The sequence below is a fragment of the Hemicordylus capensis genome, chromosome 6, assembly GCF_027244095.1.
Source record: "Hemicordylus capensis ecotype Gifberg chromosome 6, rHemCap1.1.pri, whole genome shotgun sequence".
NCBI lineage: Eukaryota > Metazoa > Chordata > Lepidosauria > Squamata > Cordylidae > Hemicordylus > Hemicordylus capensis.
Window position 1 is genome coordinate 33,104,466 of NC_069662.1, and position 21,522 is coordinate 33,125,987.

Here is a 21,522-nt window from a genome sequence, read left to right on the forward strand (position 1 = left end):
CACAGGCAAGGGCTGTCTCAAAGGAGCTGAAGGAAGAGTTTCGTGTGCAGAAGATCAAATGTTCAATCCTGAAGAAACTTGGAACATTACCTGTAACAGCTGCGTAAGTCTGGGGAGAGAGAAACCTGAGGCACATATTGCTGATCTTGTGGTAACAAGCATGAATTATGCCCTTTGCTAAGCAGGGTCTATCCTGATTTACATGTGAATGGGAGACCACATGTGTGAACACTGTAAGATATTCCCCTCAGGGGATGAAGCTGCTCTGGGAAGAGCATCTGAAGGTTCCATGTTCCCTCTCTGGCATCTCCAGATAAGGCCAAGAGAGACTGCTGCCTGTAACTTTGGAGAGGCCGCTGCCAGTCTGTGTAGACAGTACTGAGCTAGAGGGACCAATGGTCTGACTTAGTATAAGGCAGCTTCCTAGATGTTTTTCACACAGGGCCTTTAGCTCGCACCTCCTCTGGAATGGGGGGGTGTAATTAACATACTGGGCAGATTTACCCCAAAGTACCTGCAAGCTATGAGGGAGCGCTTCATACACAATTTGGGTTTTTCACTGTGTTTTAGAGTGCAGCCCGATTTATATCTGGGGTTAAAAAAAAATCCACCTTTTGCATCAGGTTTTTGGGATATCTTTGAGTTTGCAGAAAAGCCTCCCAGAAAATTCATGGTAAAGCCTGCTGTGTGGAGAATTCCCTAATGATATTAGTATCAAGTATCATATCCTATGATATTAGTATCAAGCCAAACCTCATTGTTTTGGGAATAACAGAGTTTTTTGGCTACAAGGCGTGAATGAGCCAGTAAGAAAGAGCCTTGTATTCCTCCAAACCACATTGCACAGTCAGCCTCTGCAAATTAGACTGCAGTATGCTGCCAATAGAGAGCCAATGCACCGCAGAAGATGCTTGAAGATTAACCCTCAGCTGAGAGGAGAGCTGGTCTTCTGGTAGCAAGCATGACTTATCCCATTAGCTAAGCAGGGTCTGCCCTGGTTGCATTTGAATGGAAGACCAGATGTGAACACTGTAAGATATTCCCCTTAGGCGATGGGGTCACTCTAGGAAGAGCCTTGCATGCATGCATGAAGAGGGTTCCAAGTTCCCTCCCTGGAATCTCCAAGATAGGGCTGAGAGAGACACCTGCCTGAAACCTTGGAGAAGCTCCTGCCAGTCTGTGTAGACAATACTGAGCTAGATAGACCAATGGTCTTACTCAGTATATGGCAGCTTCCTATGTTCCTATGAAACTGGGATCAATCAAACGCCATTTGAGGAGGAAAAATAATAATTAAGCCTTGAGCCCATTCTCACAACCAGCCCTTCCTGGTAGGACAAGACTAGCCCAGGTAGAACTGGTTGTCTGTGGCCCTAGGGTCCCCAGACAATAAATACAAGTGTGTTTAGAGAAGAGTTTCTGGTCTAAGCATTTATGGACATGAAGTGTGCACAGTATTACAACAGGACAGCATTTTTGTGTTCGCTTTGACCCCATAGTGCCATTAGTACACAGTACTTTCAATTTTGCATGCAATGCAGTAGGGGTTGCTGATACCCCAATGTCTGTATTAGTAGGGCACTTTAGGACAAAATTATGAGGGTGGATGATTCTTCCTACAGAGCTTATTAAGGCTGATCCTGACTTGGAGCTTTCCCAGACAGCAGGCTTTACTGTGGGTTTATTGAGAGTCTTTACTGCATGTTCAAATTTGTCCAAAAACCCCAATGCAAAAAGTGAATTTTCTTTTTAACCTCAGATGTAAATCAGACTGGGCTCTAACGTACAGTGAAAAACCTGAATAGTGTATGAAGTGCTCCCGAATATCTCACACAGATTTTGGGGTGAATCCAGTCGATGTGCAAACACACATCCTCCATTCTGAGCTAAAAGCCCCATCTGGAAGTGCTCCTGGAAGATGGAGTAGTAGAATACTAAACATACTGTAAAGGGTTTTTTAAAAAAATCCTTCTCAAATGCGGTATATGATCCACTATGATTTTGACAGAGGGTTGCGTACAGATATTTCCAGCCCTGCTAATGGAGAAGTCCCCAAAACAGGACCTGGAATTTAATGGCGTGTCAGTCATGAGCCCTACCAGAGAGAGATGGCTCTTCCCCTTAAACAACCAATCGGAGGAAGAGAGCAACCCAAATGAGAAATGTTTCCAGGCCTGCTGAAATTCTTTTGGCTTCTTTGAAATGCCTCTGAGATTTTACCTGATGGGAAACTTTGCTACTCAATTCCAGTTACACTAGCAATTCCCACTGACCTCCCAATTTGTTAGGTCATGACTACAACCATTTGCCAATGCCAACCCCATTGGGAATACATTCTAGATGTCATATAGAATCTGTATTTGAACAATTTTAATGTATTTGTGTGCATTTTCTTTCCAGCAAAGTTGCTCACATAAGCCAGAAATTCCCCAAGGCTAACTTTGCTACTGTTTCCAAGATTGCACAGGATGTTACACATGTGTATGAAGAGGCTTGCAATGGAGATACACTGGAGAGTTTGCTTGATAAGGTAAATTTAATTTAATTTAATGTAATTTAATTTAATCTCATAATCCAGCTATGTGTTCATGCTTGGGAAAGTAAGCCCTTGGAATTTGATTTTCTATGACACTTACTTCCTATTACTGGTTTGCATGCTTTTCATTTCCTTACTTTCTGAAAAACAAAGAGTTCAGCAACAGATATATTTTTAAAAATGCAAGTCCTTTTCTTCATGCTGGTGGCTGTTTCAGTGGAATTTATACCTTAAGAGAACTAATGCATTGCACAGCACCCAGACTAAGTTAATCATGAGGAACTCTTATTTAAATTAAGACTTAAGTTAGTCATGAGTAGTGGTTCTCATTTATTTCAATGGTGGTGAGTCATGCCTAACTAATCCAGATGCTCCTCAGTGATGATTTTGGCCAAGGCACATGGCAAGGTGTCAGGAGAGGGAGGAACATAGGTTTCCTGCCCTTGGACACTAGAAGGTTTAAGCCAAGGAATTTGGTAGTTGACCTGAAGTGCCTTAATCCATGCCACAGTAGAGGCTTGCTAAAAGAGGGCACTCCTGACTTGGCCTCTATTGCATTTCAGTGGCACCATTGTGGAGAGGATAGAGTATTCATAGCTAACACCTCTGCAGGTATCAGGTGACTCAATGGTCCAATAGGATTCCATCTGCTCATATAAAACATTGATTCTAGCCTGGCCTCTTAGTGTGAGCAACTCATAGCCAGGGGCTCACCTAGGTGATTTTCGGGCCTGGACCAGTGCTTCCATGAGGCCTCCCCAATGCGAGGCCTCCCAAACCAACTTTTAGGGGCCTCCTGCGGTGATTGGCAAACCTATGTGGGTTTTTTGAAAAATCAAAGCCACTGGGTGGATGCTGGGGGGTTAGCTGAGCAGTTGACCTCCTCCTCCCCCACCCCACCGGTGGCAGTGGCAGCAAGGAGAGCAACTCCTCTCAGTCCAGTAGCTGTAGTGAACTGCGCAGGCGCACCTTGCAGTTCACTACAGCCGCTGGGCTGAGCAGACGTGCCCAGCGTTTGCTCTCTCTGCTGTGGCAGCTGCGGGAGAGAGGAGGAGGTTGATTGCTCAGCTAACACACACACACACACACTCCACCCTGGCAGCCACCCCTCTGGAGGGCCACCCGGACCTTAGAGGCCACAGACTGGGGCCCCAAGGCCTAGGGGTTTGAGGGCCTCTACTTGTAGCTCAGGTAGATGTAAGATTTCTGGAAATTTTGAAGTCATGGCGGGGGGACCCTTTTTCTTCCATTTTTTTCCAGGGAGAAATGGAAATTTTGACAAAAATTGAAATATATGCATTCCTTTTTTTAGCACCCTTAATAGACCTAAAGTCACATTGTTTGTTTAGGAGCATTTATTGTGTATAATCTGCTGTGCTCATAACATTGGTCATGTTTGGTATATTACATTTAGAAGTACAGTTTATTCGATTAGTCCAAATGTAGTAATTTGCTTTCACATGTTATTCACTTTGTTACAAATGGGCTGCAACCTGCTGAACTCCGAAGAATCCAGCATCTCTGTAAATCAGGATCTTGTATTTTCAACATCAACTTTTTGCCTGCATCTCAAAAAGGGGAAAGAATTGCAATGGGGTCCAGGGAACAGTGGTCTCTACTGTGGATGAAATTGTACTTTTTAAAAAGTTCAAATAATTTCCCATTAGGCTCAGAATATGACACAAGGAATAGCTGGAGAAACTCTTGACCAAGTCATTTCTTCTAAGAACAATTTAAAGAATTAAATGTGGGAGGGAGGGAGAGAGGGGAGTTGTATCGTAAGCATTCTTTGTAACTCCAGATGCAGGGGTAAGACGTCTAGGAGAAGTGGTGTACCACACAGATCAAATGTTGGTGGTTTAAAATAATTGGTTTTTTCTTTGCTTACAGTATGAACTGGCAGACTATGTCTGTAGCCACAAGGAAACTATATCATCTAAAATTGATGCCTGCTGCAGTGGACGCAAGTTACATCGATCAGAATGCCTTACACATGTAGAACATGATGACAAGCCTGCTGATTTGTCTGAAAGAGTTCCAGAGTTCATTGAGAAAGAAGCCTGCCAGCACTATCATGAAAACAAAACTATTCATTTAGCAAGGTATGGCCTATAAATTTCAGTCTCTCCTCAATACTATTGCAGTGGCAGTGCTGGACCATCAATGCAGTAGGCAGAAATGAGCATGCAAAGATCTGAAGCTTGACCCCTAGGAGGATTAGAACCAGAAATGGGATGGAGCACTGGGGTGGTCAGATCCATAGGAACGTCAAACTGGAGCCAAGCTAGGGTCTTAAGTAAGAGAACCAGCCATCACAATCATTTAGACTGTAAGCCTCTTAGGGACAGGAAAGCCTTTTATTTTATTTTATTTTATTTTATTTTATTTCTATGTAAACTGCTTTGGAAACTTGTGTTGAAAAGCAATACATAAATATTTGTTGTATGGTATTCGTATCCAAAGCAGAGCTGGAACAGGCAAAAGGGAGACCAGCCAGCAAGACAAAGAAACTGACAAATGGGCAGAGAACTAAGTAGTCAGGGAGAGCAAAGAGAATCAGGCTGAGGCACTAAAACTAGGAAGTTGTCTACGGAAACTGGTTCTTACTTTAGGAGTACACCCAGGCTTGATGTTGGATGAGTGATAGCCAGACCGCACCATTGAGCTGTCAGAGGAGTAGACCTGTTGGAATGTCAGAGAGTGATACTGATCTTCCTTCCTGCATGCTGCGTCTTCCTGTGGCTCACTCCATGGAAACATCAGAGCTTAAATTAACAATTCTGGCTGATTCCTACACCTTTAAAAAAATGATCTGGATTATTTAGTATTGATATTGTTGTCCCTGTTGTGAACATGTCTTACGAGCCATCTTTCTAAAACTGGCATAGGACAATGTGTGGAAGTTACATAGAAAAAGATCAATAATGTAAAAGTGGACATATAGAAATGTCTATTGATATTAATAGACATATGGGCATGTCTAATAAAGGCAAATGGTTGCAAAAAATAAAATTAGAATTTAATGGAGGAGTAAGCAAAGGGAAAACATTAAACCATGAATAAAGAAATTATGGGAGGAGGAAGGTAGGTAGGTAGTGGGGGGAAGTAGGAGGAAAAGCTACCCAAGTTTTCCTCCTACCTTGTTTCCAGTGGTGGAGGGAGCCAAGCAGTGGACTGTGTCCATGCAGCCCCATTCAGGCGCTAAACCACTCCCCCCGCATTTGACATCAGACATGGGGGGTGTGTGTCGAGGCCACGAGGCATGGCCCCTGAGGGGCAGCGGCCGGGTTCCTTTGATCCCGGTCACCCAATTGTGGCTCCGTTCCTGCTTGTTTCCACAAAATCCCTTCTAGCCAGCTTTTCTTGCTTCCATGCAACCGAAAATTGGGAGCACAAACAGCTCCCAAACCTGGGAAGATCACAGTTGCGGATTGTATGAACAGCTTCACTATCTAGCCTGCACTTTCAGCGTTTTGTTGCCTACTCCAAGATTACCAGGTCAGAATTGGGTGAGCCTTCCAGTTCCTCCAGGCAGATTTCCTCCTTTTTTCAGTTAGATTTCCCTGAGCCTCAGCAGACAGTCCTGGGCAGAGTTCAGACGATCATTGCAAAGCTGCGCAAGGCAACCAAGGCTTTGCTTGCCATTTTCTTACTGAATCCAATTTTCTTGTGTTGTAGGTTTTTGCATGAGTATGCGAGGAGGCACCCTGAATATTCTCATCTTCTGCTTCTGCGACTTGCCAGAGGGTATGAAGGTTTGCTGGAGAAGTGCTGTGCAGCTGAGCATCCCGAAGAGTGCCTCCCTCAAGGGGTGGGTTGCATTTCTCTTTCTTGCAATGAAGGGTGGTATTTTTGCCACAGCGATGAATCATATTGGGGATGATTTATCACAGAGTACAAAAAGAAACTGAAAGAAAAACCTGTGTTGCTGCCCGAAATTGAAATTGCAAGTTGAATGCTCCCCGCAATCCAATGCTTCGTTCAAGTTATTTGTATTGTGACCTTCCCATCCTGAGCATTTCCACACCCCCACCGAGGCAGCTGATAGTGTGGAGCTGGGATGGCGAAGTGCTTGTGTCAGCTTAAGTTGCTCAGGAGAACATGAGACAAGATGAGCTGCACATTCCAAAGGGGAAAAGGGAGGAGGAATTTGGGATTACTTTTTATGTGGCAGCTGGTGCCATTCTTTTTAAAGTATGCTTTCATATATGGACATAGGATATAGGAAGCTGCATTATACCAAGTCAGACCATTGGTCCATCTAGCTCAGTCTTGTCTATACAGACTGGGAGTGGCTTCTCCAAGGTTACAGGCAGGAGTCTCTCTCAAATCCCTAAGGGGAATATCTTACTGTGCTCACTCACATATGCAGTCTCCCATTCAAATGCAAACCAGGGCAGAACCTGCTTAGCAAAGGGGACAATTCATGCTTGCTCCCACAAGAACAGCTCTCCCATGACCTCCCTGTCCTACTCTGAGAATACAGGGAGGAAAGTAAGAGCCCTCCCCACTCACTTATACTGGCTCAGAGTAATCCAGTGAAGTTTCATGGCTGAACAGATATTTGAACTCAGGTCTCCCCAAGCCTAGTCTCTCACCGCTGCCCCACCAGCTGGCCACTCTGGTCTGACTAATATCCAGGGAAGTCAACAGAAGGACTCACTCATCCTGGATAATGTCCCTAGAGGTGATTACGTTTTTCAGAAAGACACAGGAAGAGGAAAATCTGGGTAGAAGTGATTGTGTGGAAGCAAGTTTTCCTCCTATCTTGCTTCCACACAACCAAAACTTGGGAGCACACACAGCTCCCAAACCCGGGAAGAACACAGTTTTTGATTGTGTGAATGACATCAGTGTTTTGTAGTACTTCAGGAGCTTCAGAGAGGACAAAGAGACAAATGAAAGTAATGTACAGAGCATGTGAACCAATGCTCTGACATTCCATATGATTATCTCCAACCTCAGTTAATATTGCATTCAAGAAACAAGGTGAAATTGAAAATAAGTGAAATAAAGTGAAATAAACTGAAATGATACACAAGTGAAATGCAAGACTATGGAGCTATTCTGACGATTGGGGAAAATCTGCCTAGCCCGATTTTTCCCGATCGTCAGAACTACCAGGCTCGGCTGTGAGCCCAGTGGTTCTAGAGCGGGTAACCCGCTCAAGAACCCCTGCCACCCAACCTGGTTTTCTGGATTGTGAGTAGCTGTGGCGTGGCTTCGCGCTACGCCTACTCATGAGTAGACCCCTGGAGGGGAGGCAAAAAGTCACCTCCCGGCTCCGGGGGTCTCCCCAGTATGCCCCGCGTGCTCGCACAGGGCATACTGGGGCTTCCAGGGGCCACATGGCCCCCAAACTCCCCAGCCCCCACTGGCTCCGTCACAGAGCCGGCAATCATGTGGGCGGCTGATCCAGCCACCCAGGGCTCCCTCCCCGCTCACCCGAAGAAACCGGGTCTCACAGATCATGAAACCCGGCTCACTGTGTACAAATACTCCTTTAGGACAGTTCAGTCTTCACTCTAGGGCTGCATACATCTCTTCCTGAAGCTGTACTCATCGTCCAGTTTTGACAGAAATGCTACCTTTCCCCCACCAGGAAGAACAACTCAAAAAGCACATTGGAGAAACCATAGCAATTGTAAAGGGCAACTGTGATCAACATGAGAAACTGGGAGACGAAAAGTTCCACAATGAGTATGTAAATCTCATTACTTTCTAGCTTGTGGACAGAGAACAGCTGCTTTGTGAGCTCTTTGAGAAGGACTGTCTAAACTAAGTTATAGAATAGTCCACCAGTTGTGATGCAGACTCAGGGTAATGACTGAAATGCATGTGCGTGAGTGGGGAGAGAAATTAAACTGTGGGATCATGGGGGGAAACTCCTGAACTGACATCAAATGTTGCTGGGCCCTGTGACTTTAGCCTTGCCAAAGCACATCTAGAAGAGGCTGCATTTTTTTCTACATGTGAGCTGAGCCCTTGTCTAATGGAAGTTGATGCCATTGTTTTTCCAAAGCCTTAAGCAATACTGCCGTCTCAGGTGAGCAGGGGTTCTTGTACCCTAATTCCTCTCTGATTACTCTCTAATTCCTCTCTGATTACCATTGCTGTTGCAGGATCCTTTACCGCTATACCAGGAAAGCTCCTCAGCTGTCCTTTGAACATCTGTACACGTACACCAGCGCTCTTGAAAATATTGCAGACAGGTGCTGCAGCAAGGATGAAAACCAAAGATTTGCGTGTGCTGAGGAAGAGGTGAGTATTTTCCCTTTCCGGTTTATTTCTGTTTCTTCTTCATCTTTTACAAACATCTGTCTGGTTCCCCCTCGACAATTGCACTGAGGTCATTCACACTTCACACAATCAAAAACTGGAGCTCTTCTCACAATCACGGAGGAGAGCTCCTTCGAGGTCTGTGGAGAGAGATGGTTGCCCTACCCTCCCTGCAGATGATCACTCATCTTCCCTGGGCAGGTGGATCACTCAGCGGTGGCTCGCCTGTGACTCTCCTGCACCTCGCCCTGCCACTCCAGGGGTCGGGTGCAGGGAAGTTCCACTGTACGGCACCCCACCCCCGGAGCCCAAATAATGCTGCATGAGTGTGTAGTGCATTACTGGGATCCCCCTGAGTGTGCCCGCCGTAGCTGCAAGCAGCTGGAGTGGAGCATGATCAATCAAATGAGGTTTAGGGAGCACTCACTCCTTTAACCTCATTTAACTAGCAGGCTACTTAGGCAGGTTTACTGCTGTGTAGCCACCAGGATCAGGCACAAGCCCAGTGGTTCACACAAGCGTGCAAAACTGGGCCGGGCTCCCTTAGCCCACTTTTGAACGCTCACGTGAATAGCCTCACTGTGTTCTGACCGGGTTTGGGAGCTGTGTGTGCTCCCAGTTATCAGTTGTGTGGAAGCAAGCTAGGAGGGAAACCTGGATAGGAGTGATTGTGTGGAAGCAAGCTAGGAGGAAAGCCTGGGTAGCTTTTCCTCCTACCGTGCTTTCACACAACTAAAAATCTGGGAGCACACACAGCTCCCAAACCCAGGTAGGACACCATTTTTGATTGTGTGAATGACCTCCATGAGTAACAGCTGTCTTCAGAAAGAAAAGGCCACTTCCAATGACACTTTTCGCTGCTTGGAGGCTAAGGCTTCACTTCTGCATCTGCCACATGTCAGTTTGACACATGGGTTCCACAGCATGGTGTAAGGGCACATGTTATAGCTACCTTGCTGAGGCTACACAGGTCTTGGTGTGGTCAGTGCCTGAATGGGAGACTGATGTGTGCCACCTTGGACGGTAGCTCAGTGGTGGAGCATCTGCTTTGAATGCAGGAGATCCCTATTTTAATCCCTGGCATCTCCAGGTAAGGCTAGGAACGAATCTTTACTGATATAAAAGAGAAAAGAGCTTGGAGAAGCTGCTTTCAGTCGGTGTAATCCAGGCCTGCTCAACTTGCCCCCCCCAGCTGTTCATGGACCACAACTCCCATAATCCCCAGCCACAGTGGCCAAAAGCCAGGGATTATGGGAGTTGTACCCCAACATCTGCAGGAGGGCTGAAGTTGAGCAGCCCTGGTATAGACAATACTGAGCTAGAAGACCAATGGTCTGACTCAGTACAAGGCACCTTCCTATGTTGTCCTCTAAGCAGATGCTGATATTTTGTAGCTACGATATGTCTTGGTCAACTGACTCCCCATTTTTGCACTGGTTTTTTTCAGATACACATCAAGTAAAATCAATGTGTATGAGCCCTTTTTAAAATGAAAAATGCCACTGACACGCACCTGAAGATATGGAACATGATGTTTCCTAACATCCAAAGGTGTCTTGTGGATCTGGCACATTCCTTAGCCAAAGCACTGGCTGGAAGGACAAACTTTTCTTCAGCTGTCCTAGCAAAAGATTTGACTTCATAAATATATATTAATACTGCACATTCATTTTCATATAAGATCATAGGAAGCTGCCATATACCAAGTCAGGCCATTGATCCATCTAACTCTGCATGGTCTACACTGACTGGCAGTGCTCTCCAAGGTTTCAGGCAGGAACCTTTCCCAGCCCTACCTGGAGATGCTGGCAGGAATTGAACCTGGGGGCTTCAGCATGCAAAGTAGATGCTCTACCACTGAGCTACATGCAATATTTGCAAAAATGCTTTCCATGTGTACATTTTTCCTGGCCCCTCAAAAGTGGAACTTATTTATGGGCAGACAAAATGTGGAGGATCAGGAAGGTGGTGGAAGTGACAAAGCTCATGCACCTTTTCAGAATCGGAAACACCACAATTGTATCAATAATTTTGAGTTGAATCAAGGCATGTTCACTCACCATTAGATTTGAGAATGCCCAAAATATTTCCATTGGATGTTTTTCATTTGGGGCAGCATCAAGACCAAGTTAATTGTGACTAAGTTCCACTGAAATTAAATGGACTTAAGTTAATCATGACTAATCTCATGGATTTCAGTGGTGCTTAGTAGTGACTAAACTAGCCTAGATGCTATCTTTGATAATAGTTCATTTGAAATGTCAACATATTCTCCCCTTCTCTGTTTCCTGCCATAAAGACATCCATGGTGATAGGAGCAATATGTGAACAACATCAACATAGTCCCATCAACGCCCAAATCTGCAAATGCTGTAGTGACAGCTATTCGTTCCGGGTGCAATGCTTTGTTGGCTTAGGAGCAGATCCAAGCTATGTTCCAGCCCCATTCGCTCCTGAGTTCCATGATGATTTGTGCACGGCCATACCAGGAGAACTGTTAAAAAAGAAGCAAAAGTAAGAACCTTAAAGCCTGAAGCCCAAGATTTGACCTGTTATTTCAAATAATTTCATTAATATTCTGTATTTTCCTCTCCTCTGCAGCTCCTGGCCATGTACCTCTGCCTCTTCCCCAGTTTTCTGCCCCATCTCAGACTTCTTCCTCTGACCTTCTCTTGTTTCTCAACAAGCCCTCTTTGTGGAGCCTCTGCTGCTTCTCTTGTACTGCTACCTTCTCAGTCTCCTCCTTCCTGCTTTCCTGGACTCCTATTTCCATTGGCTTTCCTTTAACCCCTGCTAACTTGGCAAAGAGGCGCCTTTTAACGTGGTGATTCTCTTTATTTAGCAGCGGGGGAGTAACTGGCCCTATCCACCCCCAGCACAGTACCTCCAGTGACTGTTGCTGGTGTTTATCTGATGTTTCTTTTTAGATTGTGAGCCCTTTGGAGACAGGGTTCCATTTTATTTGTTTGTTATTTCTCTGTGTAAACTGCCCTGAGCCATTTTTGGAAGGGCGGTATAGAAATTGAATAAATTAATTAATAACAACAACAACAACAATATGGGACTTCCAACTACAAACAGACAAACATCTGCCACACAATACACCAGATATAACTGTAGTCGAGAAGAAAGAAAAACAAGTTAAAATAATCAACATAGCAATACCAGGGGATAGCAGAATAGAAGAAAAAGAAATAGGAAAAAATAACAAAATACAAAGATCTACAAACTGAAATTGAAAGGCTGTGGCAGAAAAAGACCAAAATAATTCCAGTGGTAATTGGCGCCCTAGGTGCAATTCCAAAACAACTTGAAGAGCACCTCAACACCATAGAGGCCGCAGAAATCACCATCAGCCAATTACAAAAAGCAACTTTACTGGGAACAGCCTATATTCTGTGACGATATCTATAACAACAGCAACAACATTGACAATAAAATTCAGGCATCCCAGGTCCTTGGGAAGGACTTGATGTCTGGATAAAACAAACCAGTCAATAACACCTGTCTGACTGTGTAAATAAATTAATAATAATAATAATAATTTCCTTCTGTCTGCAATTCAAGGACCAGAGCAGATAAGCCAAAGGCAATCTGCCCCAACCCTTGTTGCATTAGCTAGCTCAGTAACTCCCTGTCAGAGGATCACCATATAGAATCTCTTATAGAACATCATAAAGTAGATGAGTGGCCTAAGGGAACAAGAGCAGCCCTATTCAAACATTGGCTTGTACATCATAGTGATGTATATGAACCGGTTTGGTGTTCTATTCCTACTGGTGTTTGAACCGGTTCGAATGAGAGCCCTTTAAGGAGCCCCTTTATACAAGTCACCCTTGTTATTTAGCGGTGCCCCTTGTTATTCACAGGGGTTCTGTTCCCACCAATTTCAGCAGATAATGAAACCACAAAGAGACCTTAACCCTTTGGGGATTGGGAAGTTAGGTTCCTTTAACTTAAAAAGCCACTAAAAAAGCAGGGAAGGGCAGAAGTAAGAGTAGCAAAGATAGTACCTTGTTCACCAGGTCTCCAGGAATGCCCTCCAAACCCACTTATTTTTCATTTTAATCTCTTTTTGAGAGAGAGAGAGAGAGAGAGAGAGAGAGAGAGAGAGAGAGAGAGAGAGAGAGAGAGAGAGGAGCCACAAAATGGCTATGTGCTTCAAAATGGTAGCCGGAAATGACATCAGAAGTTATTTCTGGCCACCCTGGAACTGCAAATAGGTGAAACTTGCCTATATTTCATGCCGTGGATAAAGAAATTGGGTCTCAAAGACCCATCTGTGGATACATGAAACCACAATCCATGAAACTGTGGATAATGAAGGTCTCCTATATTTAAATTATTTGATTTCTAAATTTGCATCTGTACAATATATGAAAATTTTTATGTGTCCTCTTTTTTTCTGATGAGGAATGCCCTCTCTGTCCTCTTTTCTAGTGATTCATGGCTGCTTTGGGGCAATGTGGACCTGGCTACTAACTAAGCCTTTACATTCCTTCCCATTACTTTCAACTGGAATGCCCATCAGAGCTTTCTAAAAGAAAGAAAGCTGACACTGCTGTGGTGCGGGTAGTGGGGAGAAATGAAGCCTGGCATGTCAGAAAATGCTGCCATCGCAGCCTTCTCAGGACCCTCCTAACTGGTGGACCTTGAAATTTTTTTTTTTCAAATTCAATTTTTATTGATTTTAACAATAGTAATATTATCATTAACAAATAAACAAACATGGACTTCCCGCACACATCTCTTCGTGAATCATCAGCTATAAAATTTACCCTTGCTATAATAATAATTCAAAACATAAATTTAAACCCTTACAAACACAGTTAATCTACCCAACCTGCAATTTTTACTAAATTTCAAACCCTGCTGTAAAGTCCATAGTAGGAAAATAGTTCTTTAGATACAACAAAAATGGTTTCCAATCTTCTTTAAAGCATTCCAAATTTTGGTCTCTTATCAATGTTGTAAGTTTTGCCATCTCCGCGTATTCCATAATTTTTATCAGCCAAACTTCTTTTGAAGGCAGTTCATTACTCTTCCATTTCTGTGCATATATGATTCTGACCGCCATAAAAGCATACATAAAAATTGTTAAATTAGTTGTAGAAATTACACCTTGTGTTATTCCCAGCAGGAAGGATTCTGGCTTCTTAGGAAATGTCATTTAAAATATTTTCTTTAACTCATTATATATCATATCCCAATAGGCCTTAGCCTTCCCGCAGGTCCACCACATAAGAAAAAAGTACCTTCAGAATGTCCACACTTCCAACATTTGTTTGAAACATTTTTAAACATTAATGCCAATTTTTTTGGTGGCAAATACCATCTATACATCATTTTATAATAATTTTCTTTTAAAGCATAACATGCAGTAAATTTTACATCATTTTTCCATAATTTTTCCCAGGCTGCCATTTCTATATTACACCCCACATCTTGAGCCCACTTTATCATGGTCGTTTTAACCACTTCCTCTCTTGTCTCCTCCAGAAGTAAAAGTTTATACATTTTAGAAACTAATTTTTCATCATTTTCACATAATTCCTTCCCAAAGCTCGAAATCTGATCTTCCTCTGATTTCCTGGGTCTCTTCCCTACCAACTTGCTTGCTGCCATCACCTCACTGTCCCTCAGCCACAGTTTCTCCTTAGTCTCTTCTCTTCTCCATGGGACTGCCTCCTTTGGCCTCTGCTTTTCAGCATGCACTGCCTTTGCCACCTCGTTTCTCTGCCATTAGCCATCCTGACTCTCAACCAGCCTTTCTGTCTGCTCAGCAGCCTGGTCTATCTGTTTGTCATTCCTGCCAACAATACACACATCCTTCTCCTGTGAGGCTTTGGCACCCTTTCTTTGACCTTTCCTTCTGTACCATTTTGTATTGAACCGGTACTAAGAATCTGCTTGTAACAGGCAGCTTCTCTGGATACAGATTCATTTACTAACAACATTTTTTAGAAAATCTCCATCTTGCTGAAGCCCAGAAGGAAGTCACCATTAATTTCAATAGAGTTATAGAGACACCTAATGTTTTCTCTCGTAGCTAACTATTGATCTCATTGCAGGCTCCTTGTCAACTTGGTTAAGCACAAGCCCGACATTACACCGGAGCAATTACAGGCAATTGGTGCAGATTTTCTTGGCGTGTTGGAGAGGTGCTGCCAAGCTGAAGACCATGAGGCATGCTTTCATGATGAGGTACATATTTTGAACAGGACATATTCCCAGGGCAGTTTTTCCTTAATGGGCAGCCAGACTCAGAGTTGTAGCATTGGGCTGAGTTGGCGCTGCAGGAGTCAGACACACATTGTGATATCCTGTACCCCTTTCCTGAACATTCAGCTTTCACTTGTGAAAGAAAATAAAGGGAAATGGGCAGACCATGTGCTATCCAGTTGCTACATTAGCAAGTAGTACACCTGCTCCCATCCACGGTGATGTGGCCAAGGAGTGCCAAGACTTCGCAATGATTACAATGATTGAGTGGTGCTTGGCACCTATTTAAAATTGGTATTGCAGGGGGAGGTCAACCCCCTTAATTATCTTGGACCCCTCAGCAGCTTTCAATACTATTGGCTACATATTTCACTGGCAGAAGGTTCCAGTTTTACAGATCCATGTTTCATTGAATTTCTGTGGGTGGCCTTAGTCGTGACAGCTTCTCCCTTGGGGAAAATAGCAGTTAAGAGGTGTGTGTGTGTGATCTGGATTGGGACCACAGGCCAAATGTCATATTTACAGTCCTGTCTAATTTGACCCTAAGAGACTTGCTTTAGTTGGGCATATGCATTTGGTCAAAACCAAACAGGGTATGGCCCTGACCATGAATAACAGCTCAACTAACAAGGTTAGAGCAACATCATACCAAAGTAATGCCCATGCACACATCCCAACCCCCAACCCTGCACACTGCCTGCAGTAGCCAGCAATCATCTGGGCTGGTGATCCGTCTGCCAGGAAGAAGCCCTCAATCATCTACTGGGGAGGTAAGCATTTTAAGGCTCTCTCCCCTGAAGATCAGTGATCATGAAAAAGGGCTCAGTGTGTCACATACTGAGGCTATTCACACGATCAAGGAAGGGAGCCCAGCCTGGTTTCCCTCCATCATGAGAAGCACTGGGCTTGCGGGTGAGCCCGGTGGTTCAACAGCGGTTAGCCCGCCAAAGTAGCCCTCCCCTTAAACAAAACTGGTGGCACAAAGCCCTGTTTTTAGCCCAGTGCCTTCCTGGGGTCCCCCTCCCCTTCCCCCCCACCAAGGCAACCGCGGATGACACATGATCAAAAGGATGAGGTTAGCGCATTTACTCCATTAACCTCATTTAGGGGTAGGGGTTTCTAGGCATGCTAGCCGCCAGAGAACTACCGGGCTTGCCTGCGAGCCCGGTGGTTCTCATGACCATGCGAAGGCAGGGTAATGCAGCCCAGCCCACTTTTGCATGATTGTGTGAATAGCTTGTCTGTGTTGCTAGTAATCATTTTCTTAATTAATTAAGTGTTTTTGTCTTGATCTTGTTTATGGAGCATATACATGATACCTCATCAGTTTTTTCCTTGGATAACAAGGAACAAATTCCTAGTGGTGGCACCAGAGGAAAAAAAGGCTGAGGCAGAGGCAGAAGGAGTAAAGTGCATTTCTGGGTGGGTGAGCCATGGTCCACATATTAGATTTCTGAAACAGACTTGGGTGGCAAGTGGGGGCAACTACTTTTCTGAGGGGTGCTTGCCCAAGGACCTGCCAGAGCTACCTTTGCAAATTCCACCACAGATTCAAGGGATCACTTGAACCATATGCAACTTCTTGAATAAAGATAAATTGGCACATTTGTATGGGAAATTCTTGAATAAAGATAAATTGGCACATTTGTATGGGAAATATATCCCACTAACAAGGATATAGTATAGTATGACCAGTGCAGGTTCCCAAACCATGGTTTTCAGGAAGGAGGTAGAGGCAAGAGGGCTAAGAAAGAAAGAATGTCATGATCCAAAAATCCAAAAGGAAGTCGTGATCCAAAAACATAAGTGCAATGAATATTTTTGCTCAAGAATAAGTGAGGGTTGGGGCATTGTGTTAAATCTTCCAAGAGTCAAAATTCTAAGAGATCTATTTATGACCTCCTATTGAAGTATGAAATAAAGGCTACTTGAAGTAACATGACTAAATTATTCAGCCAAATAGATCTGTCACAGCAGGAACCCTTTCCCCAATAATGTTTATTATTATGTATCTTTTCAGGGTCCAAAACTGATAGAGCAGGCTAAAGCTACCTTGGGAGAGCATTAGACATCTCAGGTGAGCTGATATGGAGATGTATTTTTGAGTAAAGAGTCTGCCTTGTTCTGACACTGATAAATACTTTTGGAGGTATATTAGCAGCTGCTACCTGCTCTGAAGGTACAATGGGTAGAGGACAGAGTTGTCCTGCTTTCTGTATGAGGCACACACTCCCAAACATCATTTCTCTGGGTCTAATACAAATGCAGGAATATGGATCTCACTTCCCCTACAATCCTTTCCCTGTTTGGAATCATTGACAAGAAGAGTCTTGTCTGTTTAGTATAAGCAAAGGGTTGATTGGCGTCCTTGACCGTTGGCAAAAGAAGGCATGCAGTAGTGTGCTATGGCTTCTTTTAGTTATTTTTGTTTGTGCTTTGTGGCTGCCTGTTTTGTATTTATAGTCAGTCATGTTAGCGTGGCAAGTGTGTATCCACACCACAGTGGGGATTTGAGCTACAAAGATTGAAACTTACTCTTCCAACTGATGTTTTCTATTATCACTTACATATGACTTTTACCCTTCAGTACTAAAGACATGCCATACCAGGAGAGAGATTTTCTGAATACTTTGCACTAACACTAGCATTAGTTATTATGGTTTTCATTATACAGGAGGGTAAATGTCATTAGCCTGAGCATCCAGTGAGATCCTAGCTACTGTGAGATTTGTCCTCAGGCCTCCCCAGTTCACACCCTTAACACTCTGACATGGAGACTCTCATTGACTGGAGACCAATAAATATTTTTCAGAGTCAACTTGAAAGAGGGAACACAAACACGTGGTTGTCTCCTAATGTCAGGTTTGACACTACAAACCGAAGTCATTCACAAAATCCCAATTTTTTGTTGTGTAGAAGCAAAGTAGGATGAAAACCTGGGTAGAAGTGATTGGGTGGAAGCAAGGTAGGGGGGAAAGCTACCCAGGTTTCCCTCCTATCTTGCTTCCAAGCAGTATAAGGTGGTGGGCAGGGACAGATTTCAATCTCTTTTCCCATGCTCTAATCTTTTTATAAAAGAAAAAGCCACCTCTTGTAAAAGTGAAGGTAGTCACCACATGTTTAATGAACACATGATTTCCCCTCAAAGTTCTAGTTTGGCCGTTATATTAATTCCACATGGGGGAAACATTTTCCTAGTTATTGTTTCATTTATTTCCTATGTAATATTTTCAAGTGAACAATTGGAACATCTTAGCTATCCTTTTATAAAGGGAATGCTTTACTTTCCTCTTAGCAGTTCTCATCAAAGGCATCTCCTCCAAAACATTTTGAAGGTTCGCCTGTCATTATTGTGTTCCTCCTTAGATCTTCAAGTCATTATTTGTCCTTTTCTCCTCCTAGGTCTGAAATGGAAAAATATCAACATATGCCCTTGCGCCCTTGATTGCTTGCTTTCCTGTTACATGTCAACTTTTTGATGCCGAGGAAACATTTGATTCTTCTGTAACCTTCATCTCTCATGATGGTCTTACAGTTGACAATTAATAAAGTCTAAACAAAACACTCTCCTGTTGAAGCCCACTGATTTAACACAGCTAAAAGAAAAAGGTACCATGTTCCCCATGAGGTGGGGAAGAGACAGAGAGAGAGATGGGAGTTCAGAACCATCTTATTTTTGTATTATTATTCTCTTCCTGTGTAAACAGTTTTGAGAACTTTTGTTGAAAAGGGGCATATAAATATCCATAGGAGTATGTATGTATGTATGTATTTTATTTGTATACCGCCCCTCCAAAATGGCTCAGGGCAGTTAGTAGTAGTAGCAGCAGCAGCAGTATGTAACTACTGCTAACAACAACAACAACAAATATTTATATACCACTTTTCAACAAAAGTTTCAAAGCGGTTTCCATAGAGAAATAACAAATAAATAAGATGGATGGAGTCAGAAGTCTAGTCTAGTGATTGTTTCCTCCTGTCTTTTACACTCCCTGTTCCTCCATTTAGGACCTCTGCTCCTCCCAACCCACAATTCAGGATAGACACTTGGTCCTGGTAGGTGTAAGAAGAGCAAAATACAATTATTGGAAGAGGCAACTATGAGCCAGAGAAGTCTGCAGGTAGCACTTAAAGGAAGGAGTTCTCAATTTCTCTCTTCACGTCAATGCCAGGAGCAACTCAGCAGGCCAGATTAAGTCTTCTCCCGCCCTTCCAGACCACCTACCTATCTAGACTTCACATGTCCTTCTCCCTTCTAACCTCCAGTTCTGTTTGACATACCTAACCCTGTTCTTGGCAAAAATGCCAGCTTCATTGGTCTACTTCTTCCTGAGATGGGCACCATGATGGAATAAATTGAAATGCAGCAGGGCTCATTCTATTCATTACAAGAGGGAAGTAATGGAATGTACCACATACCACATGAAAAGCTTTTCCAAGATGTCAACCAGCATATTAGGGGAACAACTATGCAAAATCTTTCTCCCAAACATGTTTGTTTGTTTGTTTGTTTGTTAATTTAGAGAATTTATGGTGTGTGTGTGTGTGTGTATAAATGCAATTCTCTACCTTCAGTCTGAAAAGGAGAAACTCAACAACTCTGCCATCCAATTGTACCATCTTATTTTATGTAAAGCAGGCCCAGTTTAACGGATTTAATCATAATTTGAGAGCCTCTGCTCCTGTGGCTTATTCCCATGTGACTAAAGCATGGGAAGGAGTGCATTTCAAAACTATGCAAGCCACCAGACCCATGAGGGCAAATTTTAACTTATTTATTTATTTGGGATATTTGTATACTGCCCCAAACATATGCATGATCCTAAGAACATGTCATGATGCCAGCTTTTAAAATGGGCCTTACACACACACTCTCTCTCTCTCTCTCTCCCTCACGAGAGAGCGTGCACCACCTAATGGCACAGCAGGGAAATGACTTGACTAGCAAGCCAGAGGTTGCTGGTTCCAATCCCCCCTGGTATGTTTCCCAGACTATGGAAAACACCTATATTGGGAAGCAGCAATATAGAAAGATGCTGAAAGTCATCATTTCATACTGCACAGGAGGAGGCAATGGTAAACCTCTCCTGTATTCTACGAAAGACAACTACAAGGCTCTGTGATCTCCAGGAGTTGACACCAACGAGAAACCGTCTCCTGCTAAATAGTATATATTTGGTGTGTGTATGTGTGTGTGTGTGTGTGTAGTATATATTGAGGAGAGCTGGTCTTGTGGTAGCAAGCATGACTTGTCCCCTCAGCTAACCAGGGTACGCCCTGGTTGTATATGAATGGGAGACTAGAAGTGTGAGCACTGTAAGATATTCCCCTTAGGGGATGGAGCTGCTGCTCAGGAGAGCAGAAGGTTCCAAGTTCCCTCCCTGGCATCTCCAAGATAAGACAAGATATTTTTTTTTATTGAACCAACAAACTACCAAACCATACAGTACATTGCCAAAGTACAATTATATACAAAGTGGTTGTTTGTACATGATATATCTACAAAGATTTACACACAAGGATTTGGAAACCCACAAGGTTATAAAGTATATGCAGGCAGTACTGTAACTTGGGGGTGGGGGATTACAAGGCACATCAGGTAATCGGGGGGGGGGGTTACGTCCAATGTCCACTTCCATAATTTGTCCCATTGCTGTTTAGAAGAGATACCCTTGTCTTTTTGCACATAACCATACAAACTTTTCCAGAAGAGATTTACTGTCTCATCTGCGTGAACCTCTTGGTCGCATCTTCCCTCCCTATTCCTATGCAGGAGCATTGCATAAATGACATTCAGGTTTACATACAGGACATACAGGTATGAGGGCACCCGTTCCGTCCCGTTTCCTTGAAGGTTTCTTTCTGGGACCTCGAAAAGAGGTTATATCGCTCAAACCCTAGGTTAGTTCTTCCCAAGTCTGTTTTTTCAAATCAGGCCACTCTAACAGCTTGCTTACTCCCTACCACACACTTTTGGCTAAGATAGGGCAGGGAGAGATTCCTGCCTGCAACCTTGGAGAGGCCACTGCCAGTCTGCGAAGACAATTCTGAGCTAGATAGACCAACAGTCTGACTCAGTATGTGGCAGCTTCCTATGTTCCTATATTCCGTCACCCAAATCCCTGGATCTTCATGCACACAAGCATTTGTGCAGAGGATGATCTTGGAGCACACACCCTCCTAAAATGGAATGCTGAGGCTGTGTTGGGAGCAGAGGTGTACCTGACATACCGAGGCAGCCCTACATAGAACACATTGCAGTAGTCCAACCTGGAGGTTACCAGCTGGAGTACCACTGTTTTCACATTACACTCTTCAAAACCATTTTGAAATCTAACCAGTTCAAAAGCATTCAGGGAATTATAGTTCAGTTAGAGTAGGTTAGGAATTTTCAGTGCCAGCACTGCAGGTTCCCAGAATTCTTTCTGGCTGGTCTTCTAAACTTTACATTGTGTAAACTTCTAAACTTTAATTAAACTTCTAAA

The 21,522-nt window shown here is 43.6% G+C and overlaps 1 protein-coding gene across 1 annotated transcript in view; it reads left to right on the forward strand.

The window, feature by feature from the left end:
• The window catches only part of LOC128330216 (albumin-like), a 28,883-nt gene extending 10,282 nt beyond the window's left edge, over positions 1-18,601 (forward strand). The window contains exons 6-15 of the mRNA XM_053262687.1: positions 6-103; positions 2,401-2,530; positions 4,427-4,638; positions 6,215-6,347; positions 8,139-8,236; positions 8,659-8,797; positions 11,115-11,329; positions 14,887-15,019; positions 17,058-17,114; positions 18,440-18,601. Of these exons, the coding sequence (XP_053118662.1) occupies positions 6-103; positions 2,401-2,530; positions 4,427-4,638; positions 6,215-6,347; positions 8,139-8,236; positions 8,659-8,797; positions 11,115-11,329; positions 14,887-15,019; positions 17,058-17,105 (1,206 nt within the window). The 3' untranslated portion in view covers positions 17,106-17,114; positions 18,440-18,601. The remainder of the gene's footprint in view (positions 1-5; positions 104-2,400; positions 2,531-4,426; positions 4,639-6,214; positions 6,348-8,138; positions 8,237-8,658; positions 8,798-11,114; positions 11,330-14,886; positions 15,020-17,057; positions 17,115-18,439) is intronic.
• The last annotated feature ends 2,921 nt before the right edge of the window (positions 18,602-21,522 follow it).